This window comes from Cryptotermes secundus, unplaced genomic scaffold (genome assembly GCF_002891405.2).
Source record: "Cryptotermes secundus unplaced genomic scaffold, Csec_1.0 scaffold315, whole genome shotgun sequence".
Lineage (NCBI taxonomy): Eukaryota > Metazoa > Arthropoda > Insecta > Blattodea > Kalotermitidae > Cryptotermes > Cryptotermes secundus.
The window spans coordinates 1-27889 of record NW_019730107.1 but is presented as its reverse complement, the minus strand read 5'-3'; the positions used below and the strand labels follow the sequence as shown (position 1 = coordinate 27889).

Sequence of the window (27889 nt, the reverse complement as noted above, 5' to 3'; positions counted from 1 at the left end):
GATTCTGCCAGTTTGAGGAACTACCAACAGTTTGCCAAATACTCTTCCTAGAAAATGAAATAAAAGTAAAGAGAATAGAAATACAAACTGATTCAGAACAGCTGAGTGGGAAACTGGATTATGAGAGATAAGAATGATCTGAAACAAAGATGGCATTATGTAAGGGATAAATACACAGTAGCTACATGCATCATATAGAGATCAGGCATGTAAGCCAAATATAGAGTTCAGAATTTTGTAAAATAACCATAAATTACATGCATGGAGAGATCAAACAACTGGTGCCAAAAAAAATGGCAGATTTATGCTGTGAAATGATAATATAAAATTTAATTAAAAAGTTACAAAAGACAAAAGTGGAAATGTTTATAAAAATCATAAAAAACAAAGATATTTAAAACTGCTGACAGATGAAAATTGCTTTAAAAATTACCCCACTGATTTGAAAGCTTATATGCTGTCTGCTGAAACCTAGTAAACAATGCCACACTTACCTCGCCCCAGTGAAGGTTCGGTGGCAACGCTGGGAACTTGTCATACACATCATATGCAACATTATCCATGAACCACTCAAAACTTTTGCAACCCAGTCTCTCTTTCAAAGCCAGCTGCTCACTGATATCCCCCTTGTCTAAGAATCTGGCGAGGGGTTCCCGTGTGTAGAAGTACTCTTTGAATTTGTCATCAAACCATGTTTCTATCACTCGTTTGTAATTCTGCAATTCATGAAAAACATGTACTGTCTTACTGAATACATATGCTGCAGAATCATTAAACCCCCTCCTCAGTGTTACACACGGCATAAAATTTTAAACCATTAAATACTTCCAATGTACCTATTTAATAATTTATTAATCTTTTTCTTAGTGGGGATTGTACCTGAGATGCTTAAAACATGAACAAATGTGAATTTCTGCTCAACTTCATAAGGATACTGGGAATGTAATTTTATGAACAACATTCACATACAAATGCACATAAGTTTACATAGAAAACATTCCTCATTCTTACTATAGTCACAAGAGGTCCCTTTTTCTTCTGAGAAAGTTTGCCAAAATTGTATGGCATGAAACCACGATAAACATGTCCAACACGTGAACAGGGAACCCATTCAATGCTGCCACCACACTGCCAAATCTACAAAACAGAAAAGCAAATTAGGAACATAAAAAATCACTATACACAACCAGGTAAAATGGATTAAAAAAAAAACAACTATCATGTGCAACAGACACACATGAAAAATGGCAGCATGAAGTACACCAGCAGAAACAGAAAAATACTGGAAAAGTTTTAAAGGTGTGCCTCCATTTTCCAATCTTTTTAGTTTATAATGAACAAGTCCATGAACATGACAGAACTAAAAACATTGACTGAAACCATCAAAGAAACTTGAAAGTCTTACATATACCAAGTACAGGTTCCAAGAATCATCTGGTCATCTGAGTTACAACGCTGTATAGTCTTGCATTTTGTTACCAACATTTCTGATTATATGGTGTTATAATTTATAAGACAGCAATCCAAACTTCCACCACCATGATGTTCTCAAATCTCATATGTGAACAATATGAGTCATCAGTTTAATATGACAGAACAGGAAGAGGTCTGAAACATCTGGCTCATAAAAGAAGAGGCCAGGTTTACTACCGAAGACTACATTATAATTCTGACAACTGAATAACAAATATTGTAAAATTTTTCTACAAGCACAGATATTGTAAACAGTTCCCTAAACTAATACATATAAAATGTTTCTAAACTATTCTTCTCTTTCACAGAATAACTTGGTAGAGCCAGTACTAAACAAAATAATGTTTGCTGAGAGTTTCATACCTTGAAGGACAACTCGAAGTTCTCCCCTCCCCAGACCAGAAGCCCAGGATCATATGCGCCCAGTGACAGGAAGTAGTCACGGTTCATTGCAAACAAACCACCTGCATGAGTGGGAGACCTGTGACAGAAAAGGTGAAAATGGTTTGGTTATTTGACATTAACTACAGTATACAATTCTCATATTATCATTGTCTTCAAACTTAGTGCACAGCTGACATCTGTGCTCACAAATACTTACACAAAGCTGGGTGGACTTCTTTCTTTTATAACAGGATTTTGGAAAAAAAAAAAAAAAAGCGTTATAAAACCAGAACACAAATTGTCATGAGTTCTGCCAGGATATTTCCTGGATGCTGACAGCATGCTACATATACTGCCATAAAGGTATAAACAAGATGATTATGGAACATTTAAAGTCATGGAAAATGTCAATATCCCAACTACAGTCCATGTTAATATATGCAAAGAAAGATTAGAGATACCCCAAGCAGGAGACTTAAGACAAATCTTGGACATTTAATATTTACCCCTTTGGTTTACAGAATTTTTGGACTTTGTTCCTATCTTTAGAATTGACTTTCATGTTAACATTTTAAGTTTTAAAGTAAAATCTTAAGAATTATATTTGAAGACAGAACATGCTCAAGTACCCTAATCTATGAAGCTGATAACTGCAGGTGAACAGCTGCACACACATTTTATCACAAGAGCACAAGTTGTACAGGTTCCAATTTCATCTGCATATTATATGGCAAAACACACCCTGCAATATCTGCAAAATGAAGGGCAAAAGAATTGTCTTAAACATGACAGTACATAATTTTGTAACAGCAACAACAGACCATTCAAGCCTACCACTTGGATGATTAATTAATTCCATATTATTGTAACATGTTGCGCGACTGAGAACCCCCCCCCCACCAGCAGTGACGCGGCGGGTAGGTCAGCGCTCTACTCCCCCCTCCTCCCCACGGTAACGTAGCGCTCCCCGCCAGCCCTCCGCGGTGACGTAACGCGCACCGCTACGTGCCCGTAATCAACGTCCTACTGTGACGTGGCACTCATTACGCCACAGGCAAGCACTGCAGCTTTATAAGTGAGCTGCACAGTGCGTTACGATCGAGTTCTACTGTAGCAGCCGCCTGACACATTTCTAATGTGGACATCGCTGAGTTAAGTAGTCGACGAGCGAGTGTGTTATCAACAGCTCTCCAGTCAGCCGACTATAGTTGGAGTATAGCAGCCGTCGCGGAAAGAAGATCCGGACGTGAGTGTGATTGTGTACTTGGGAGCGTGGGATACAGTGATACCTAGCTCCCCGACTGTAAACGTGTAGCCTACTGAAGGCAGACTGAGCTGATTTGCGCATAGGGTTATAAAGTGTGAAACCCCGCAACAGCGGTAACAGATTAATGCGATTAGGGTTATAAAGTGTGATGCCCCGCAACAGTGTTAGCAGATTAATGCGATTAGGGTTATAAAGTGTGAAACCCCGCAACTGCGAGATAAGTAATTGTAGCCGTTATCTGTAGATTGTTAAATAAACCAGTTAACGATCTCTACGGCGTAGTCGGTAACGTAAACACGTTACATTATATTCTGAGGTGTTCCTCAAAGTTTCTGGCAACAAACAGTCTCATGACTGGACACACTCATGATTCACTTCAATCTAGCCCATATTCCAACAATTATCTGTCTTAATATTATCTTTCAATATCCTTGTCTGTCTTCCAAGTGGCAGTGCATGTTTCCAACATGTAAATGACATAGCAGACACATAATTAGCCTCCTTACATTCACCACTTTTACTTCATCAATATAAGCCAGGAGAATTTTGTCCTCAGATGCTTGCAACACAAACAATAAGTGCAAGGCTGTATAAGGTGTATGACAATAAAATACTAGCATTTTATATTCTATGGCTTATGGAGACAGTGACTGAGGAGATGCAACTTACTTGTAAGGTTCACTGTTGTGCTCCCTCTTTTTCGCTTCTTTCTGAGAAAGTTCGTTTTCTTTATAAAGCATCCCCCATTCAAAAATACCACGATAATGATGTCCACCTTGATACACAGGGCGGTACTCAAAAGTCTTGAAGTCAATACCGTCAATCACAGGTACAGTCATGATAGTCCTAAAGCACACACATTAATTTTTAAAGTACTAGTATCTAACAGATCATGAAAATAATTCCAACTACACTCAACTCTCGATTATCCGATGGCAGATAAACCAGTTTGCACCTTAACCGGGGCTCTTTTGAGGCTTATATGTTGTTTAATATTCATTCACTTTTGTTTCACATGGTGAGTTGTAACACTATTTTCGCACTAGTGTGAACCGAGCTCTGCATTTTTTGGTCCAATTATGCTAACACAATGTTCTAGGGTAGGGTTGAAAGAATGCAATGATTTGTGGAAAGTTTCAAGGACAGATACACCACCCCAGTTAGTCTCTTTGTATCGATCTTCAAATGTGTTAGCAAAATGTCAGGGTGTAAAAGGAAGCGTGTTGTGTTAAGTATTCAACAGAAACTTGAAATTATCAATCAGTTGGGAAAGAGGGGTGTAGTTAAACAATTAGCAATGGAATACGGTATTGGAGAACAAACTGTTCGTGATTTGCTTCATCTTCTAATTCAAGTGGAATGAAGAAGAGAAAAACCATGAAAAAATCAAAATATGATGATCTCGACAAAGCAACGCTGATCTGGTTTAATCAACTAAGGGCATAGGGAACAACAATAACAGGAGCAGTTTGTACTAAACAAGCAATTTTTTTTTCCGAAGCACTTGAACTACAAGGAAGTTTTGACGCTTCTTCTGGTTGGCTAACACGTTTCAAGCAGCGTCATGGAATATGAGAAATTAGTATTCAAGGTGAGAAATTGTCAGGGGACTTTGTCATCATCAGTTCAATTTTGCACCAATTTTGACAGTTTCATGAAAAGTGAAAATACAGGTACGCCTATCGTATTATGAAGGCACAGTATTACAGTACTACTTTTAATAAAATTTGTCTTAAGAGGGTTTTTGATTAATCGTGATTTCCATCCCCACCATTAGCCTGGATAATCGAGAATTGAGTGTAATATTTTAAGTTTTCATAATTTAACACTTTGCGGACTGGCAATTTAAATATTTAAATCACCCTGGGGGCCGGTATTTTTAAACCTACTACCCTAACTTGTGAACTGTTCACTTTAAAAATTAATATAAAATCTCCTAAATAATTTTATGAACTAAAATTTTTGGAGAACACTGCTCCCAGAAGTGCTTGAGAGTGTGATATTTCTGGAAACATTCCCCTTTGTGAAGTGGCATTACATAGAACTTGCAATGTAGACAGTCATACTCCTTTCTTTGTGAACCGTGCAAACACGGCACTGCCTAGAAGGATGCTTCCCCTTGGAATGTTCACTCTTCACAATTTTCACAAGGGTATGTTTCCGCATATAACCCGAGAGTCACCCAGGGGTGTCCACATGAGGCCCACGTGGGGTGGGAGTTGTTGGGCCTGGTCACACGATGTCTGTGCCTGTCTCTGGTTCTGCCGCAACCAGCTGGTCTGTAGCCCAGGCCTTTGCCACATCCATCAGAAATGCTTTGTATTTCAATTTCGAATCAGGGTTTAGATTTTTGTAAACCAAAAATGAATTGAAAATGGCACAGTTTATAAGCCACAAGGCATCTTTCTTTGTCCACTTTATTATTTTCCTACGAAGAGAATAATAGGCCAAGTATTGATCAGCTCTATCAACTCCCTTCATGAACATATTATACTCAGAAATACAAATATGCTTCTTTACTTGTCCATGTGTCCTCTGAACATCAACCATGCTCGAATTGTGAATTGTAGAAATCATATTCACAACATGAGTATCCCTATCTCCAAAAAACAGTTCTGCTACTTCAGACACTTGTGTTGGGTCCAATGGAATTTGTTACACCCCTAGATTTCCAGTAAACTGTTCCAAAGTAGGCGTTTTGTCTACTTTTTCCCATGTGGCTGTCCCTGCAATTTTACTACCTGCACTTCTACCTGCACTTTTGTCGGAGCTACTTTCACTTTTATTGTCTGTGGCCACAACTGTTTGTTGTCCCCTGTCACTGCCATTGTCTGAATCACTATCACTACACATCTCAGAAGGAACGTCAGATAGCGTCGGAGAACAAGTCAGATATTTCGCTTGGTTTTCAACTGCTTCTGTCCTTGACTCATTGCACTACTAACTTCCTGCCTGGTACATAAGAGCTTGAAGGGTCAAAACTCATTTTCCTTTGGAGGGGGAACCCAAACAGCGAGATCAAGTTACTGCCTACTAAGCAAACATTCTGGAATAATATTACACAGTAGTCACAATCTAACGTGTCCTAAAATCATAATAATATGCCACCGGTCTGCCACATTTAAAAGTGCTGGGCATAAAAATATGCCACCGGGCCGCAAAGTGTTAAAAGAAGATTTTTATTTAAATTAGCAATACTACATTATGATGTCAATATGAATAAAACATTATCCTGAACTGTTGTGAAGTACCAGCAAAGAAAGTGTAATAGTAGCAATGGCTACTCTTCCAATATTTATGATCGCTTAATTTAAAAAGCAACTCAATTCACACTCATCTTCTATGCTCATACCATATTATTTAAAAACATTATGAAACTCATAAAATTTGAAATCAAATTCTTCCAACACCTCATAAAATTATTATGACACCTGTAAAGTGTACAGACTCCAAGAACAAACACGTTCTCATAAAGAACTGCCTAAAACTTAGCATTCATTCATTTTATTTAGCATTCATAATTGCTACAACAGTAACACTTGAACAGGTCACATCATTAAATACATCATTCCCGAAATCCTTTTGCCCAAATGCCTAAAGAATTAGAATTTGTCAACAATAAATAATTACTCTTGACATGGCAGTGTCTAGCAAAATGTGAGTTTACAATTATTTTGTGTGTTACAGGAACTGTGTACTACAAGGAATGCAATGCACATGCTGAACATGATTTAAAGCTAGTCAACTGAAGGCAGGGCGGCTGTGTCTTTGGTGGGACGTATCATAGACCAGGAATACGCTGAGACACAGCTTTGGAACACCTCCTCGTGGTCCTGCTGGGCAACGACAGTCTTGGGAGGTCTGCATTAGCATGAGCCTCTGGAGCTGGCGGCCGAGTTTCCATAAAGGGCAATGGCTATTTGACCTGAGCCTCCCACACGGCAGCATAATGACTCTTGGGTTTCATTACGATGTACCCAGGACGAATGCAAGAGAGCACTCCTATGGGGGTAGCTACAGCTATTTGAGTTGTCTCCCTAGAGTACCGATAAGGTGCCACAAGCCTTAGGGCTCAACACTCTAAAATGGTTTTGACCAACCCATGTGGAGGGGTGGGAATGGGGGAGCTTTGTAGCAACCTCCGGGGGCAATAATCTCATGTAGGATGCCCTGGTCGCAAACTCATGACAACTAGTATCGCACTCCCATTTATCATCTGGGACACCCCTCTCCCCCGAACATGCACTCTTGGTCCTGGAGGCTTGTGAGGGTTATACTTATGAAGGACCAACTGCCAAAGCCAAGGTGTGAGGCATTGTGCCGAGGGCTGCATGGCACTGGGGTGGTTATTGGCCAGTGTCACAAATGATCCCCTCGGGGCACCAGGCAGCACCCCGTTGAATTTATGCCTTCCACCCATATGGGGCTCTGCGGGTGGTGACCTTTTAAATCCCCATTACTCGTGGGACCAAAATGAAAAAGGGACCTAACAAGAAAACCGGTTGTAAGGACCTTAAACTGAAGAGGGACCCCCTTTAAGGGGATCCCTACGAGAAATGCTTCAGCAGGGGGCTGGAAGCTGTGGTGAACCATTAGGGGCACAGTTGCAACTGGCGAACCTGCTATTGAAATATCAGCCAAAGGCAAGGATGAACCAGTGATTCAAAACTTGCCAGAGGCAAAACCAAAAACTGCTCTCTTGGGAGTCGGTAGGACTAACACACCACTGCAGAGAGCCAGTACTTCCAACATACCTGTAGCAAGGGAAAGACTGGGACACCTAGGCTCTGGAACAGGTGGACCCCGTCTGGCGAAGAAACCTTTGTCAGGGGCCGCCAAACGGAAGTTACAAAAGGCAAAAGCTGGGACAGGCAAATCAGGAACTGGGAGCGGTCAGCAACCAGGGAATGCAAGCTCATCCAAGCAGGGAGAAACTCCCACCGGCACCTTTAAGAGGCCAAGGTCGGAGGGCAGCACTCCAACAGAAACGGCTAGAACTCTGAAAAAGCCCAGGGACTTACAAGGAGGCTCTGACAAATGTAAAGGTCAGGGAGACTTACCCTGAGGATAAGCTTACCGAAAACGACCAAAATTCCATTCTGGATGCATTGGGCGAGGTGTTACGTAGGATTCCAAAGGAAGAACTACCACACCTGAAATCCTACAGACTGTTGGGAGGTGCACTTATCTATATATCTGCCGACCAACAGTCTGGTCAATGGCTCATCAGAGCCATTGACATCCACAGGCTTAAATCAGGGGCCAGGCTGAAGGCTACTGATGCCAGGAACCTGCCCAAGCCTGTTAAAGTAGCTCTCCGGACTAGGGACACAATTGCCCAAAACCAGGAAGAGCTGCTGAAATGGATTGCAGACCTTAATCCAGGACTCCATACAGAGAACTGGAGGGTATTAGACAAGCAATGTGAGTCAAAAGGCCAAAGGCTTATCCTATTCATAGACCGGGACTCCTATACTATTATACAGAGGACCGGTTATAAAATATTTACAGGACTATCACAGGGGACTGTTAAAGTGCTGGACGAGCCTGAAGTTCGGCGCCGGGCAGAACCCGTGACAGACACTGTATCTTCTAACTCAGTCTCTGAGGAGGAAGGGGATGATGCAACCAGCCCCCCAGATGACCGAAGTAAAATGGATCAGGGGACCTCCTCACATGGAACCCAGTCCAAGAAAGAGGAGGGGCATAAGATGGAAGTTGACACCTCTTCAATCGGAAGAGATCATGAAATTTCTTCAAATCAACCTGCACCACAGTAAAGCTGCCACTGCAGCTCTGTGCCAACAGCTAGCTGAGGGCAAGGCAGACATGGCACTTATTCAGGAATCTTGGTTATACAAGGGTCGAATAAGGGGCTTAAATAATGCAGGGGGAACAGTTTACTCTGTTGTACCCAGTAATAATGCAAGATCTTGTGTTTATATCAGGAATCATGTTAATGCCTTGCCTTTGCTGGAGCTCTGTTCTAGGGATGCAACAGCGGTAAGGATAACATACCCGCATCAAGAAGGCAGCAAGGAGCTGATAGTTGCTTCAGTCTACCTTCCATATGACTCGGATGAACCACCACCAACTAAGGAAATGAGGGACATCATAGATTACTGCTTTAGCAGGAAAAAGCAACTCATCATTGGGTGTGATGCCAACACACACCACATTTTGTGGGGGAGCACCGGCACTAACCCAAGGGGAGAGAGCCTTATGGAATTTCTGGTGAGTTCCAACCTGAATATTCTAAACCATGGTAACGAACCTACCTTTGTGGTTTGCAATAGGAAGGAGGTTATTGATTTGACACTAGGGACTAATAAAATACAAAACCTGGTAAGTAATTGGCATGTATCTGATGAGCCATCTCTATCAGATCACAGATATATATGCTTTAAAATAAGTAACATCACAGTAGATCAAACTACTTATAGGAATCCTAAGAGAACCAATTGGGAGTCTTACAAAGACGACCTAAAGGTAAATCTGGAGACCATCTCGCGTAATATACGCACAATAAAGGATGTTGATCGGTCCGTTGACCAGTTGCAACAGGCTATTATCTCGTCCTTTAATCAGAATTGTCCGGCTAGGACCACTCGCGGACCAAGGAGTACACCTTGGTGGAATAAACAGCTGAGTGGGCTTAGGATCAAAACAAGAAGGCTGTTTAATACAGCTAAAAGAACAGGGCAGTGGGACACCTATAAGGAAGCCCTAACCTGTTACAAGAAAGAAATAAGGAAAGCCAAGCAATCTTCATGGAGGAGGTACTGCCAGGAGATCAATGATGTACCAGGCAGTGCCAGACTCATAGAATCATGGCAAAACAGGCGACCAATAAGGTCAGCACAATTAAGCTGCCTAACGGACAGTATACTCAAACAGGAAGGGAGACGCTGAATGAATTATTCAGAGTTCACTTTCCTGATTCAAAATTGATTGACAAATTGGACAATGGACAGGGTCAGCAGAACCTGGACACTTGCCAAAGCAAGAAGGATAGAGTAGACTGGGACCTGGCCAAAGTCATAATTAATCAATCAAAAATAAGATGGGCACTGAACACTTTCAGACCATTTAAATCAGAGGGAACGGATGGAATTGTACCGGCACTTTTGCAACATGGGGCAGAACTTTTAGTTCCACACCTATGTCGCATATATAGAGCCTGCTTGCCATATGGTTTCATCCCCACAGCCTGGAGGCAGGTTAAGGTTTCGTTTATTCCAAAGCCCGGGAAACTTGATTATACCGAGGCTAAGGCTTATCGCCCTATCAGCCTGTCGTCTTTCCTTTTGAAAACGATGGAGAAACTAGTGGATAGGCATATTAGGGACAGGGTATTGAGGACATGTCCTCTATACCGAAACCAATATGCCTACCAAACAGGTAAATCTACTGAAAGTGCACTACACAATGTGGTAACACGTACAGAAAGTGCAATTGAACACAAGGATATTGCCTTAGGAGCATTCCTTGATATAGAGGGAGCTTTTGATAGAACCTCATTTGATGTAAACAAACAGGCTGCTGGAAGGCCTGCAATATGCAGATGGATCAATGCTATGCTGGAAAGCAGAACCATAGCTGCTACATTATTAGGAGAGATCCTGGGGGCGTCCGCGTCTAGGGGATGCAGGGGGGCATACTTTCGCCTCTGCTGTGGAGTCTGGTCATCGACGATCTCCTGTGGGGACTTAATGATGATGGATATTATGCAGTAGGATATGCTGATGACATAGCTATCCTCATAAATGGAAAATTCCTTTCGACCGTATCAGAGCGTCTTCAATCAGCTCTGTACATGGTCCAACGATGGTGTGAAAGAACAGGTCTTTCCATCAATCTAAATAAGACGGTAATTATACCATTTACTAGGAAGAGAAATGTAGAGGGTCTTAAGGAACTGACTCTCTTCAGTAAGACAATCCAGCTCTCCAGCGATGTCAAGTACCTCAGTCTAGAATTAGACAAGGGACTGATATGGAAAAAGCAGCTGGACAAAGTCATTAACAAAGCCCATAAGGCTTTTTGGACATGAAGGGGCGGTAAAACTTGGGGACTGCAGCCACACGTTATACATTGGATATACACTGCGGTTATGAGACCCATAATTACTTATGGTGTCACAGTATGGTGGCCCAGAGTTAAATTCAAGACAAGCAAGACAGAACTCAGCAAATTGCAAAGGTTGGCTTGCTTAGGTATTACAGGAGCATTTCGAACATCTCCAACAGCTGCACTGGAGATACTCCTTGGACTCCCCCCACTGCATATACAGTTGGATGCAGAAGCCAGGGCAGGAATTTACCGTCTCCAGTGCAGTGGACAATGAAAACCTAGATCTGATGGTTTCAGCCATGCAGACATGACTCAGGACATGAAAAAATAACCCATATTACAAATGGGGTTTGACAAAATGATACTGAGACATGTATATAAAAAACCCTTCACGGTCAGATTTCCTGAAAGGAGTGAATGGGAAGACGGGTTTCAGCCTGACAGAAAAGGGGGACTGATCTGGTATACAGATGATTCCAAGACAAATAAGGGCACTGGAGCTGGTGTGTACTGCCATGGCACGAGGCGGAAACTTAGTTTCCACCTTGGGAGGTACATGACAGTATTCCAGGCAGAAGTATATGCCATTAAAGCATGTATTATGGAGAATTTAGAAAGGAACTATAGAAACAGGAACATCTACATTCTATCTGACAGCCAAGCTGCACTTAAAGCGCTTGACAAACACCAGATCAATTCAAAATTGGTCTGGGATTGCCACCAAACCCTCATGGAATTGGCCAAACATAACAGGGTACAACTGATATGGGTGCCGGGGCATGAGGGTATTGCTGGAAATGAAGCAGCAGACCAATTAGCTAAAATTGAAGCTGAACATCCATTCATAGGACCTGAACCAGCCTGTGGCATCTCTCTAGGAGTTGCCAAACAGGCAATCAGGGACTGGACAAATATGAAGCACAGGAAATACTGGGGATCCTTGACTGGACTCAGGCAAGCAAAGGGACTGAAATCAGGACCCTCTGCTAAATGAGCGAAGGAACTGTTGAAGTTAAACAGGAACCAGCTACGATGGGTGGTAGGACTACTTACAGGACACTGTCACCTCAAAGGACACCTGTTCAAACTGGGACTGAGTGATAGTCCCACCTGTGAGAGGTGTCAGATAGAAAATGAAACAGCCACACATGTTCTGTGTGAATGTGAGGCTTTAACTTATTTAAGATTATGTCACTTGGGTCAGTACTTTATGGAACCAAGCGACTACTTTGGCGCCCCCACATCCAAAATCCTGTGTGTCATCCAAAGCACAGGGTTGCTGAGGGGATAATTAAAAAAGGGGAAGCACAATAGACCTAAGGTCACAGGGTAAGGGCCGAGAAGGCCTACCCCTTATATATTCTCTTCTATTCTATTCTAGTCAACTGAAATGTACAAAAGCATGACACTAATATGACAGCAAATGTTCCCTTTTTACTCTTCTGTAAATGGCTGAAATACCTGATGAATATAAGAACTGTTGTCTCCTACTAAAGATATGAGAAAATAATTCCCTGCTATGTGATCTGTCTTCTGCAATTAAATTTTCACACAAACAGGAGTAAAGTGGTATCACTTACTTGTCTCTGTATATTGGTGCCAACAGTGGTGGTAGCCAGTTAACGTTTACTTCACAGTGAGCATCCAGGAATAGAATAACCTCTCCTCTAGCTTCCTTTGCACCATATGAACGAGTGCGAATTAAACCTTCACGTTCTTTGTTCCGTATAAGTCTTACTTTCCCATCAAATCGTGTTATGTATTGTTCAAGTCTTCCTTTCAAATGGTCTGCAAAAGAAAAAATATTCAATTCAGACAGGACATAAGGTTTATTAATCTAAAACCACACGCACTCTCCATGACTCCATTGCAATTCTGCACACCTAATTACACCTCAGAAGTCCAACTCCAGTTTATTAATCTCCAACTACAGACATTTTATCAAATGTATTCCTTGCAATTTTGCATGCCTAACTGGCCTTTAATGTCATTTATTACAGATAAGTAACATAAAGCTGTCACTGTGCTCAGTGAATTAAGCACTATGCCATGAAGGCATATGGGGGAGTGAATGTATAGATTCACATTTTCTTGACCTCGGCACTAGTTGGAGGTGAGTGGTCAGCTCCATGTCCCTGCTGCTTTAACCCTGGGGAAAGAGGCCCCAGTAGTCATTGGATACGATGGGGTACCCAAAAGAAACCGAACTAATTTTTTTGTGTGCAGAGCTTTTGTAGTACCGCGTTTTGCCGCTATGAGCGCATAGAGCTAACATTCCTGAGTCGATAAGCCGACTACCGTTGCTTCAGAAGGTAAGGACAACTTTCGGCAGAGTTTATAGTGACAACTGTTTCGTGTGACCGTTGTTTTTGCAATGGCCCGAACACATGAAAATGTTGAAAAAATTCCTGAAATCATCAAGGAAGATCGACGACGGACCATTGAAGAAATTGTGGAGCTGTCGGGAGTGACTTGGAGCTCAGCGGCCAGATTTGTGGCAGTCGGGTGACTGGTTTTTCCATCATGACAATGCCCCTGCTCACACAGCCCTGTCTGTATGACAATTCTTGACCAAAAATGGTATGACCCCTGTTCCTCACCCTCCATACTCACCCGACCTTGCCCCGTGCGACTTTTTTTTGTTTCCTCGAATGAAAAGAGACATGAAAGGAAAAAACGACGGAGGCACTGTCAAGCATCTCAAAAGATGAATTTAGACAATGTTTTGAAAAATGGAATAAAAGACTAGACAAGTGTATTAGTGTAAGTGGAGAGTACTTTGAAGGGGATTGAAGGTTTGTGCTTAAAATTTGAATAAATAAGTTAAAAAAAAATAAGTTCGGTTTCTTTTGGGTACCCCCTCGTATGAGGTTGGGTGAACCCCAGTGCCGGTTTGGATGATTTGGAGAACAGCATTTATTACAGGTCCAAATTCATTATTGCAAAGCTAATCACATTATACAGAGTCAGAAATATTTTTTTTTGCAATTAGCTAAATATTCACTGCACTGGAAATTGTTGCAAGTAAAAGTTGTAGATCTTCATGAGACCTATATTTTATTGTATTTATATGTAAAATGTGCAGTTTTTTAGGCAGCTAATATTTTGATTTGAGTTTCATGTAATGTAGGGGTCATACTGGACTGATATGAAAAAAAAAAACCCTGTGGCTTTATTCCGCAAGCAAACTATACTGACCGAGCAACTGTCACTTCTTGGCGAAGTTATTGCCAACTTTGGTAGACAGAGAGTGTCACATTAATTTCAGTTACTGGACTGGACTGATATGAAGCAAAATTAAATTCACCATAAAAATTCTAGTGTACACCTTCAGCATGAAATATCACTGTCAGTGGGGGGGGTGGGTGGTTGGATGGGTTGGTGGGTGGGTGGATGGATGGATATGACCTCCCCATTATACATAGGTGAGTCAATAAGTAAGTTACAAATTGATGTGAGGTATTACATGTTTGAATGAGGCACGTGAGACTATCGCCACTAGATGACAGCAATAGTCCAGTGGCAATTGATCACATTCAATACGAGACAATTGATGTTTACAAAAGGGAAACAGCAGTTGTACGATAGTGGCGCCTCTGAGTGAGTGTACAACCCTCAAGCAGCACTCCATTGTGTGATTTTTGTGGGCAAAAGGTATGGAATCAAAGAATATTCATAAAGAAATGCTTCCCATCTATGGTGAGAAGTGCATGTCATGTCAAGCTGTTTACAATTGGGTGCAGTTCTCTGAAGGGTGAACACTTATTGAAGATGAACACTGCGTAGGCTGGCCAACAGAGATTGCCAAAGAGGCGAATGTGCAACGGGTTGAAGACCTAATCCAAGCAGACAGAATGGTATTTTTTTTTATTGCTAGTGGGGTGGGACTAAGTCCCTTGTACTGCGGCCACATCTGGCCTATTGTACCAGCCCAAGATGATAGGTGAGGGTGATTGTGGAGCAATTGGTGGAATGAAGATTGGCAGGGGAAATCAAAGTACTCGGAGAAAACCTGCCCCACTTTGTCCGCCACAAATCTCACTTAACCAGACCCAGGATCGAACTTGGGCTGCCGCAGTGGGCAGCCAGCGACTAACTGCTTGAGCTATGGCACAGCCCAGACAGAAGGGTAACTATAGATACTATAGCCACTGCTATTGGTTGTTCACACAGCATGGCCTACCTCATAATGCATGACAGGTTAGGTTTCCACAAAGTCTGTGCATGATGGGTGCCGCGCATGCTGACCCCGCAGCACAAAATGCAAAGAATGGGTCTGGCATTACGGCATCTCAATCACTACCACGATGAAGGACACTATATGCTAGCCCAAAATGTCACAGGTGATGAGTCTTGGGTTCACCATTACCAGCCCGAGAAAAAGCGTGCACCAATCAGTGGAAACATCCTGCGTCACCTGCCAAAAAAGAGTTTAAGGTGACACCATCCTCCAGGAAAGTGATGCTCACAGTCTTCTGGGATCAAGAAGGCAAACTGCTCACCGCATTCCAGCCTCAAGGACAAACCGTAAATGCCAACTCCTACTGTAACATCCTCAGGAAACTTCGTAAGGCCACTCAACAGAAGCGACCAGGACTCCTCACCGAAGGCGGGTTGCTCTTGCATGACAACGCGCGTCCCCATACTGCCAACAAGACAAATGAGACACTGCGAAATTTCAAGTTGGAAGCCCTCAAGTATTCTCCACATAGCCCCAACCTCGCTCCAAGCAACTTCCATTTGTTCAGCCCTCTTAAACATCATCTTTTGGCTGAACGTTTTCCCGATGATGAAGCTGCAGAAAGGAAGTCACTGCCCGATTCTGACAGCAGCCAAAAGAATTTTATGCTGCTGGTTTTCAGGTGCTTGTGAAAAGATGGGACAAGTGCCTCAATGTACAGGGAGATTATGTTGAGAAATAAAAGCATTTTTGAAATCAGTACTTTTATTTGTTTAAGTTCTATATCCATTTGTAACTTACTTACTGACTTACCCTCGTACATTCCTTTTATGTTGTCTGCAAAGAACATATACAAAGCTTAATATATCTTAGGAATACAAGGTTAACAAGAAGTAGCAAAATTGCATTCCCTGGCAAAATACTTCAGTTCAGTCTTTGCATGCTTGAACCACAAAACTGTCCAGAACTAATGACATGTTAAGAACAATTATTTATACAGACTTTCTGAAGGAACCACTTTTCTTAAACTTTGAAGAAAATATTACACTGAACAATAGTAAAACCCAGTTTCCATTACACAGTATGTCAAATGAACTTGAATGCATACACAAAACATTAAATAAAAACAAAACTAATTATGTATAACTTCTGTAACTAAAGTTAATTTTTCAAACTTTTTTATAAACCAGATTCAACTCAATATTTTAACAGTGAATTTTTGGTCTTTCTTGTATACTCAGCAAAGTTAGAGTTTCAAATTGGCTCCTCTTTGTATGAAACTTCCACAAAATTACAATTCTTGGGTTAGGTGAGATAGTCAAGAGACGATGCAAATATAATTTATCTCTGGTCAAGGTTTTAGCAGCATTAGATGGAGGTGTCTGGGCAGTTTAAACAGTATATCCACCATATCTAAAGGATATTAAATTTATGTACTTCTCAAACATTTATCAACACACAAAATTTCTGAGCATTATATTCATTAGCAAGGAGCAATATGGAGTTATTTCCTATGAAACGTATATTCATATGAAGTTTCACAATATCAGTCAGTGAATTTGTGTGTATATGATCTTAACGCCTGTAGGTGAATCAAGAAACAGACTGATAAAAACAGCCCAGTAGTAACAGTTCTGTTATTTCAGAACACTAAGAAGAGGCAATCCAGCAAAGTGCAAAGCAACGTTTACCTTTATTACTATAGTCATCTACTAGCAGGACCTCCTCCAGGAACTGTGGGGGAGATCTATTTATCACACTGTGAACTGTCCGCAGAAGTGTGGACCAACCCTCATTATGGAATACAATGATAACACTTGCTTTAGGCAGGTCTTCTGGGTAGTTCCAATGTTTACACCTAAAGCAGTGCAATAACATATAAACAAATATAACATTAAAAGAACCTGTCTTTATATAACTGCTTTCCAGTACTTCCTTCATTGGGAAAGGAAAAGCCAAATTAATGGCTTAAGATTTGACAACTGTGTAATACCCACAGCTAAAGGCCCCTACCCCCACACACAAAAAAAGTGGAAAGAATTGCTGTATGAAGGAATTATAATTCTCCATAAAACGAGTATAGTGTACGGAGAATGGAGTGCTCTGATTGCAAGAATTTGCTGGTTACATAAGGAAACTTTTACAGAAACTGAATATAAAGTCAAAACAATAAGTTCTTGAAGAGTTCTATCTTCTGGGATATAATGCTGTGTAGTCTGTTGAAAGTAAACTAACATTTTGGAGAAACATACTGCCTCCATCTTCAGGGTCAAAGAATATGCCAAGCTAGAAACCATTGTGAAGCAGACAACAAGTAGAGCCACCTGTTCCTCTGCAACGTCAGTTGACTTTCGCTGACTACAAAGTGCTCTATCCCAGAAGACAGAACTCTTTGTACCCACTACTATGAGACCTTCAAATCCTACAACAGGCACTTACTTTAGTTCTTGCATGGCAGTCTTCCTAGATGACACAGCATATAGATGTGGAAGATATAATGCAGCATGATCACAATTTCAACTAAACTCTACTGTAAGTGTACCTGTGTGGCAGGTACCTGTGTAAGTGGCAGCTGGAAGAACTAATGCATGGTGAGTGAATATATGTGCATTACAACTGTCTCTCTGAATTTTATAAAAACTGTATTTTTTTTTTAATTTTGGCAGATGCATGAGAATTCCAGATGTCTGAATATCAGATAACCAGGAGTTTACCATATAAATAAACCTTCAATTATATCATACCAAGTGCGCATGTTATCTAATATTAAATGTGAAATTGGTGGTGATTACAGTGAGCAAGCTGAGAGAATGTGGAAACAGACATTATCCATTTCATGATATACCTGAAGCATGGTATCACACAGACCAAAGTCACTGGTATTTACTGAACTTGCAAAAATAAGAACTTACTCTGCAAGTCTTGTATCTGGGATTGATCGACTCAAGGAGATTTCATCTGAACAAACCATGTTCATTCCAAATTCTGTCAACGTTTGGGATGCATCATTCTGTTGGTCATCCCGCAAAATATGAGGCCTACCACCTTCACCAGCTCCAGTTCTGTCAGCAACATTTCGTGGATCAAAATTCCCAAGCTCACTCACTAACTGAGGTTTCTGCAATACAGTACACATGAAAGAAACTTTATGATTGTGAGTAAAGTTTCTGTTACAGTAAGAAAAACAAAGACAATGTAATGCTCAGAAGTCACTCCAATTCAGCTAGCATTAAAGCACCAAGAAGGTAGCTAAAAATTCACTTATAGGATTGTTACCTTTCATAGGAAATACAAGGGTCGTACTGAAAGTAATGAGTAGGGCCCGGATTTCTATGACATGTCATATTTTTTTCCTAGGGTTTATTCCTATTTTTAAATGTAATTATGCATGTGTCCAGTCATTCTTATTGAAATTATGTCGTTTTTATTGTGCATATAAATGCATATTTTAGAGTTTTATTGGTTTTACAGCATATTTTGGCATAATTTTGAAATAAGGTCATATTTTTGTCATTTTAGAAACAATTCTTTGATATAATGTAAAATTTCAGCTCCATAATGTTTAGTATTACGAAGTAAATTTCAGGCTGGACTGTTGCTTCAAAGTGGAATAGAGTTCAAGTACATGAAGTTCGTATTAAAAACCATATTTTTGACTGGACTGTACTTGCAGTTACAAAGGCGAAAATTTGTGAAATGCAGCATTTATGACCTGGCAAGCCGGCCTTTCCCAGTTGAGGCAGGAGGGAGGCAAGTGTAATGGGTATTCTCCTATTGTACCCCGTCTTACTATAAGGTATATATATACATCCCATTCTTTCTTGGAGGGCTTAGAAGTATTCTATTTATATATGTGGAGGGCGTTATAAGACTTCAGTTTGACTTTACAATGCCTAAAATGAGTACATGTAGTTCAAGGAGTGCAAAGTTGCGTACTTTTGTAAAGGAGTTTGGTGAAAAAGTGTTTAGTACCGATGGCAAGACATTTTATTGTTAAGTTGTGTGGCGTGAAAGTTATGGCAGAAAAGCGATTTACTGTGCAGCAGCATTGTAAAACTTTTAAACATGGTAAATGTTTAAGCAGATTATCTACAAAGGATAGCAGACAAAGTTTGTTGTTTAAAAACAGTTCCACTAATTCTTCTTCTTCTTCTTCTTCTTCACCTTCTTCTTCTGCTTCACCTTCTTCAATGAACAATGGGTCGGAATTTTCGAAGGATTTGTGTCAGTGGATGGTATCTTCAAATATTCCATTAGAGAAATTGCATAATCAGCACTTCAGACAATTTTTGGAGACATACACTAGTCATCCTATCCCAAGTGAATCGACGTTAAGAAAGAATTATCTCTCTACATGTTATGAAGATATGTTAAATAAGATTCGAACATCTGTTGCTGACAACAAGATATGGGTTTCCTTGGACGAGACTTCTGACGTAGATGGGCGGTATATTGCGAATGTTATAGTTGGGACCCTGAAACAAGATCAACCTGGAGAGAGATTTCTTCTTGACTGTGAAGTTCTCAAAAGAGCAAATCATTCGACTATAGCTGTCCTATTTGATAATTCCATGAAGTTGTTGTGGCCAAATGGAATACAGCGAAATAATGTCCTTCTCCTAGTAACAGATGCCGCTCCATACATGAAGAAGGCTGCCAAAGGACTTCGAATCCTCTACCCGAAAATGGTCCATATTACTTGCCTCGCTCATGCATTGCATAGAGTGGCTGAAGAAGTTCGGGGACATTTTCATGATGTAGATAGGCTAGTTTCAAACGGAAAGAAAATATTCATCAAGGCCTCTCTTCGAGTGCAGAAATTTAAACAAGATGCTGTTGGTGTTTTTAGATAACAGAGTTAAGTTAGTGTTCGTACCATGTGCACCAGTGTTTGTCTAAAATATGAACGCAAATATCAGTATTAAAAAGAAAACAATGAATGGTTTAATCCCGTACGAAATGTCGAAATTCCATCAGTTTTCTTTCCTTCAGAGACATAACAGGGCTAATTTGGTAAGTAGGACCTACTATCATATATTCATCATCTTTATTCTTAAACTCTAGTAAAAGTTGTAATTAAAATTGTGAAATTTTATGCCCATTTAATATTTAAGGTCATATTTTACAGTTTTTAGGTCATATTTGACATAATTTTGGGTCATAAGTGCATGCATATATTTATAGTTTTTAGGTCATAAAAATCCGGGCCCTAGTAATGAGCAACAACTTTTTGTAAAGTAAAATGCTTTATTATTGACAAACCAAATACACCACATCAATCTACAGACCTGTCTTAATTTTTCCACACAGTCGCCACTTCTTTGTACACATTTCTCCCAGCGTTCTGGAAGTTTGAAAATTCCCCTTCTGTAAAATACCGTTCCAGCCATCCGAAGACATTGACGCCCTCCTTCCTGAATTGTCTCAAAACGTTGTCCACGCAGCTGATCCTTCACAAATCTGAAAAGATGGTAGTCGGAGGGTGCCAGATCAGGGCTATAGGAGGGGTGTGGAAGAACTTCCCACCCCATCTTTGCAATTGCTTCCAATGTGAGGCGAGCAGTGTGGGGGCGAGCGTTGTCATGCAGGATGATGATGTTTCACCCAGACATTTATGGCGCAATGCATGACAAAACTTGTGCAGCGTCTGGACATAACAAGCAGCATCGATGGTTTGCCCAGGTTCCAGGAATTCGGCCAGAATAAACCCCTCTGCATCCCAGAAGACTGTGCCCATCACCTTCGCAGCTGATGGCACTGTCTTTGCATTCTTTTTTGAAGGAGAATGCAAATGGTGCCATTCCATACTCTGCCGTTTCGTTTCAGGCTCGAAATGGTGAAACCAGCTTTCATCACCTGTCACAATACAGAGCAACAAATCATCGCCTTTGTGTTGATATCTCTGCAGCAGTTCTGAGGTGATGGCTGAACTTTGTGGTCTTTGGTCAATAACCGCAGGACCCAACGAGCACAAACTTTCCTATAGCCCAAGCTTTCAATCATCTCCTGTACTGCATTGTGCCCTATTCCAAGTTTTTGGGCTGTTATGTCCACAGTCACATGCCTGTCATCTTGAATGACCTCATCCACTCTTTCCTTGTTGCGTTCAATTGAGGCTGTTTGAGGATGACCACTCCGAGGCTCATCTTCGATGCTGGTGTTCCCATCTTTAAAATGTTTCACCCATCTTCGAACACTGCTCACACCCATGCACACGCTTTCATAAGCATGCTGAAGTCTCTGGTGAATTTCTGCAGCAGGGATTTCCTCTTTCACAAGAAATTCAATGACAGCACACTGGCAAAACAACATATGGTTGTCGGCCATTTTGTTAGGAGTGATACTGGTCATGTGATGCAAGCTGTAGATGTCGCAAGACACTCAAGGTTAACACAACAGCTGGTTCCACCTACCGCTTTAGTCTCTTTTGTCTGCGGTTTCCAGGTTGCATGCAAAAAAAAGTTGCTCATGACTTTTGGTATGACCTACATATAACATGGAAGAAAGTAGCCTGGAGACAGCCCTAAGAATAAAACACATTTAAACAGAACAAGCACTGTAATTACTTCACCTATGGTAAAAGGGAAATTTGTATGTGTGCTTAACACTGAACCATGAGGATATGTGGGGAAGAGGAACTAAAGCTATACAGAATCCTAACCTTGGCAATGCATGGGAACTGACCCAGTCATTTCTGGGAAAAAACTCAGTAGCTGACTTGACCACAACCAGTCAGTCAGAATGTGGTAATGAAAAAATGCACGCAATGCTAGAAGTTGAATCACAATTATTGCTTCACTGATCGAACTATCTACATGTTTTATGTAACACTGCAGATGAAACTGAAAATAATGAGTTGCGATAGAAAGTAGTGCCACGAGACAACCCCCTCCATACCTCCCTGAAGCCATTATGCTTACTGCCCAGCATACTTCCCTATATTCCTGTCCAATTACACGGCCATTTCATTTACACAAATATTGGCAGTGATAAGCTAACATGTTGCATGCATCAATCCAACATGTCAGGTACAAAGTGTCAATCTCAACACTTGGACGTCATACAATTTATTTGCAAAATTAGAAAATCTGTAAAAAAAAAATGTAACCCTCATCTGTTACAAGAAAGACTCACCGTTTTAACCTTCTTAGAACTAAAGGCACTGAACTTGATATCTTCATGACTGGACTGCAAGAACACAATGTAGATCAGAGGAATTATACAAAGTGCGGCAGCAACAAGCTTGAACAATCGACTTTTTCTTAACTGGACAATCCTCATCTCTCAAGGCAGCTTATCATCATATGCAATGTTAGGACTCTGCAACAAATATGTAATTTTGTACTCATGTTCATTTTAGCCTTAAAGAATCCAAGGATAAGAGGCTGAACATGAAAAAGTCAAAGAGTTGCTATATGCCACATGAAATTTCACATTTTGTATTTTTCAGCTAATGTTACAGTGATTCAAATAAGGAGAATCAGATTACTAGGGTGGATTCCATCTGAAAACCTCACATAAAGAGACCAGTTGTGTGACAGATGCTTAGACTGAGCACAAGAGCAGCAAAGGTGGCTTTGTGCAGCTCAATAGGCATCTATATTTCTCTTATCATGCATTATTTGCACAGTGTACATGAAATGAATGCATACAGATCTGGTTGTGCCTGTCTACTTGCATGTTTCATCTTGAAAACCAGCAGATGGATTCTGATGAAATTTTGTATGGTCATTATGCCACTGGAGGCCACCCCAAACTCAGACTTTAACATTTCTATTTCTTCTTTACTGGCGCTACAACCCTGTGTGGTCTTATCCTACTCCATGGTTCTCTGAAAGTTTCATAACAATAAATATTTGTGAGTTGAAGTCATTAGCCCCATGCCAAACCCCCAACCTGGAAGACCAGGGACTACACTTCATCTGGTCCCAATACTTTGATCTGTCATGGTGGCCTTAAATGTCTGCCAGCTTAGCTTTCCATGTCACTGGGATGCACAAACCTCCTCTTCACAATAAGGCAGTAGTCCTCGAGGAGGTTTATATTTTCCACAATTGGTTATATCAAAATGACAGATTCATGAACTTGTAATGTGAGAGTGACAGTCCTACCTTTTAATGCAGAATCATTAAATTATGCCCAATAATTTAAAAATGTGCAACTTTTGTTAACAATTTCTTTTCAAATATAAGACAACAAAATGACAGTTGCAAAAAATCTAGATTTAGCTTTCGGTTTAACAGATAACTAGTGAACCGCTGGAGTGGAGCATGTGAAATTTGATATGAAGATATACACATGCTTACAAATCCTGTATTAAATATTGTTTCTAGGCCAGCAATTCAAAATATCGTGGCAGTGTGAAACTTTATGTTAAGTGCAACAATTTTGGCACAGTATAAACATTATATTTGAAGTTTCAGGCCTACTTAATAGTGTTAACATCTTCATGAAATCTACCTATAGCATTTATATTTATTTTTCACTTCACGGACCCAATCATCTCCCCGTAGGGCTGGATATAAAAAATGTCACATACTACAAATTTATGATGACTACACATCATACATCCTTGGTCCAATAAAATATATAATCAGGCCCCACACAGATAGCTCAAGTTGTCAGGACAACACACATAGGTCTTGGAAAAACCAGTGTCAAAGTCACACCTTGCCATTCCACACACTCTGGCAAGCCATATCATCCAAACAGTTACATTATAAAATATTAAAATTCATAACAAAGACAGACATCATACGTACTACCACACTTAAAACAAGCAAGTCTCAACACTGTATAATTCACGCACACTGACCATTTATTAACTCTTAACTTTTAATCCCCTGGCATGCTCGACAAATTCATCAATAGAGTGAAATGCGTTACTTTGCAAATAATTTCGTAAAACAAACCTAAATTGCTTTTTATCATTTTTTAAAACTGTGATATTTGATGGCAGAGAGTTAAATAGCTTGACGCCTGAATAATACACCCCTCTCTGATAGGATGATAAATGTGTTGAATGTATGTGAAGGTGGTCATTCCTTCTGGTACAAATCACATATACAGAGTTATAAGTTTCAAACCAATAACTCTGTATATGTGATTTGTACCAGAAGGTGGTCATTCCTTCTGGTACAAATCACATATACAGAGTTATTGGTTTGAAACTTATCCAGATTTTTAACAACAGATGTCATCAATGAGAGCAAATAACACATTGGATTGGTAGTTTGTCAAACTTTTTGAATATATCTCTGCATGTATGAGTTTGGCCCACTCCCATCATTATTCTTATTGTTTTCTTTTGTATAACACAGACCTTAGCAGCTAGAAGCATGAAAACTGCAAAGGCGAAAAGAACACATGTGGAAACTCTGTGCATTCTGATAAAGATTACATCCTTCCAGTCTTACTTATTTATGGTTTATTTATTGACATTGTCAGTATTTCAGCTTATTTAATATCAAATTGGAGGGTAATACAAGCCCTAATTAGAGGTATTGTCCCAGCATTTGCCTGGAGGGTCTGGGGGAAACAACAAGTTTCAGTCACGATGACAGATGTCCCAGCCAAGATTATGGAAGACACATGATTTCATTCAGACAAATTTCATGCACTTCCTAGTTCCAATACCAAAATTTCCAGTTAAAAAAAAAAATATCAGTGCTTTTGTTCTTAATGTATAAGTCTTTATTTACAATAATAGAAGCTATACTTCAATTCAATTTTATAAATAATTTGTAGGGATTTACAACTTTCAATACATATTTCAGAAATAAAACTTACTAAACATTAGAAATGGTGGACATAATTTATAAATGTGACGATCTTCCTCTCCAGGTTCCTAAACCTCAAAACAAACATTCTAATATACTTTACCTAACAGTTAACTTGGCACTGAATGAACACTTTATTTACATTTTACTCGAAATAAAATCTAATATTAATATTCTACATAATCGATCATTGTATTCAAACACTGAAGAGCTGAAAGGATTAAAAAAAAATATTACTTTAACTTGGGCTTACTTGTTTCCGTGTAAAGCGGCGCCTAAGTAATTATAGCAACACTTGGAAAGATGAATGAACTGTGTACCAAGCTTACATTCTTTAACTTACGCACTTCGATTTGTTGTGTTGTGTTGATTGATGATTACGTGGGAAATTATTAATACCTGTATCACTGACACCTCTTCTGGCATTAAACAATTAAAGACGTCGTCAACACCGGTACAGACAGTCAAAGCAAACTAAATGTCAATTTCGGTGAATTTATTCGTAACCTTCTCAAAACATACAAAACAAACAACCAACGTGTCCACCTGTCATTCCTGCCACCGATCACCTCCTTCCTCGCTCCACGACCTTCCACGACTCACTCTACTCCCTCTACTCCTCGCAACAACAATGTCCACAGGTCCACTGGGTCCACAGTAGACCGCTTCGTCCAGAGATGAGAACCATCTATTGTGTACTCTGCAGATTTCTCTATTGCGACACCGGTATCTCAGTCGGTGAGAGATGTCTCTTTTTTACTTTTTTTCGTTTCCGCCCAATGGCCAGCTTCAACTGCAGTATTAGGCAAGAAATTTGTTCTGAGTGAACCTTTCAGAGTTGTCATACAGCTTCCCCACCTCCACGGCAGAATACAAAAATTAAAATTTGATTGATCTGGCTCAGGATAGGGACCAGTGGAGAGCTCTTCTGAACACGGTAATCAACCTTCAAGTTGATGGGAAGCTCTTCAGTAGCTGCACAATGAGCCACTGAAGCACGTTACAGGACAGCTGATTTTTGGGAATCCACGCCAACTCAATCGTGAGGAGACTGGCGTACACCGTTGCCTGGAAATTGAGTTTCTCAGTCTCCCAGCGAGTTTCGTTGCCGTTTCCTCAATTAGCGCTGCTCCATTCAACTCAGGCTAACTAGGAAATCGCGGTTGCCAGGTTCCCTGGTGTGCCCCCGCCTAACATTCAATTGTACACAGGTACTCGTTACGATAGCACGAACTCCGCACTTCATAGTCAAATGACATTACATGACTCCATCCTACTGTAATTCCCATAGACTTTCGTATTTGGCAAGAAACAAAAAGACTGTGTTACACATATTGCTGAACCATTATCAAAAAAAAAAAAAGTACATTACCATTCCGTTTTCTTGAACCGTGACCATGTTTTGTCTCTGGCTTCGACATTATGGATACGGTATACAAACTAGTTTAATATGTGTAACTAGTGTCCTTCCTTAACAAAGTCATAACCACATATTTTAAATGCAGACGACTTTATGTTATATTACAAACTTAACATAAGTAACACTGTCTATAATACCAGAACAATAAACGCCTATCCACTACTACAGATCACAAACCACATTTTAAAGGTAACGTTCGTCGCTGTCTTCCCACCGCGGCGGCCCGGGTTCGATCCCGGGTCTGGTCTAGTAGGATTTGTGGTGGACAAAATGGCGCTGGGGCAGGTTTTCTCCGAATACTTCGGTTTCCCCTGCCAATCTTCATTCCACCAATTGTTCCATAATCACCCTCACCTATCATCAGCGGCTGATACAATAGACCGGGAGTGGCCGCAGTACAAGGGACCCGTCCCCCCCACTAATAATAAAAACAAAATAACGTTCGTACCATACACAGCAACTCGACCCGCCCCCACAAGCAAAACAAGATTTAGCAGATGCAATCTTAAAAGATCTTAAACGATCTTAAACATGTGTAAAGGAAAATAAACTAAACCGAATCGGATAAAAAAATACATTACAGCAATAAACGGTAACTTAAGCTGAAGGATGACATCACTGCTGATAGTGGGCGTTCGAGTTCCTTCGAGTTATTACGGAGTATAATAGCCCCAACTTCACGAAGATTGCTGTTTCGTTAGCTGCATACCATTATTAACGGGTACAGTGGGGTGGGGGGAGGTTGGGGAGCTCTACTACAGTACACCCGCAACCTTCGGCAACTAACTGCCAAACATGCACGACTCATAGCGGTATCCCGTGGAAACTCAGCTGCTGACACCCTGACGACACCACAAACTACTGTACCTTCTATATTGAGCTACCTTCAGCAACTGACATTAGATGGCCGACGTCAGTGCCGAGAGCACTGTCGGTAAGAAAGCATCCTACCCAATGCACATCCAGCGAAACAGGTCAGACTTAGGTAATTTCTTCTATACAGTGCACAACTGGAACATGGGCTCTGACAGACAAAAGAACATAAGCAGTGGATATTCTCCACAAAATATTAAATAACGCGTAAAACAAAATCATGGCCCATTATTTGGACTTCATCCATTATAGGATTTAAGACATAAGATTCTAAAAATTATGCTTCAGACATCCCATCGCCTCTTTGAAGAGGTAGAGGAAGCCAGGGTCTGAAACAATCGAACTTCCAGAACTGCATACTTCAAATTAGACAATGAATGAAGACCAACGAAGGCCTTAAAATAACAGTATGTGGGAACATCTGAGTCTGAGTCTGAGTC

At 40.6% G+C, this 27889-nt stretch overlaps 1 protein-coding gene across 7 annotated transcripts in view; it reads right to left on the bottom strand.

Annotated features, from left to right (window-relative positions):
* LOC111866043 (N-acetylgalactosaminyltransferase 7) overlaps positions 1 to 25778 on the bottom strand; it is a 38857-nt gene extending 13079 nt beyond the window's left edge. The window contains exons 1-9 of one of the 7 annotated variants that reach the window (XM_023854556.2): positions 25486 to 25778; positions 22512 to 22697; positions 18290 to 18495; positions 17069 to 17235; positions 12778 to 12985; positions 3794 to 3970; positions 1837 to 1954; positions 1012 to 1137; positions 495 to 716 (exon numbers count right to left, since the gene is read on the bottom strand). In XM_023854556.2, coding sequence (XP_023710324.1) covers positions 495 to 716; positions 1012 to 1137; positions 1837 to 1954; positions 3794 to 3970; positions 12778 to 12985; positions 17069 to 17235; positions 18290 to 18495; positions 22512 to 22658 — 1371 coding nt within the window. In that variant the 5' untranslated portion in view covers positions 22659 to 22697; positions 25486 to 25778. Of the gene's footprint in view, positions 1 to 494; positions 717 to 1011; positions 1138 to 1836; positions 1955 to 3793; positions 3971 to 12777; positions 12986 to 17068; positions 17236 to 18289; positions 18496 to 22511; positions 22698 to 23029; positions 23241 to 25409 lie in introns of those variants that run through there. The other 6 variants (XM_023854554.2, XM_023854555.2, XM_023854553.2 and 3 more) reach the window with 6 other exon arrangements.
* Positions 25779 to 27889: the final 2111 nt, after the last annotated feature.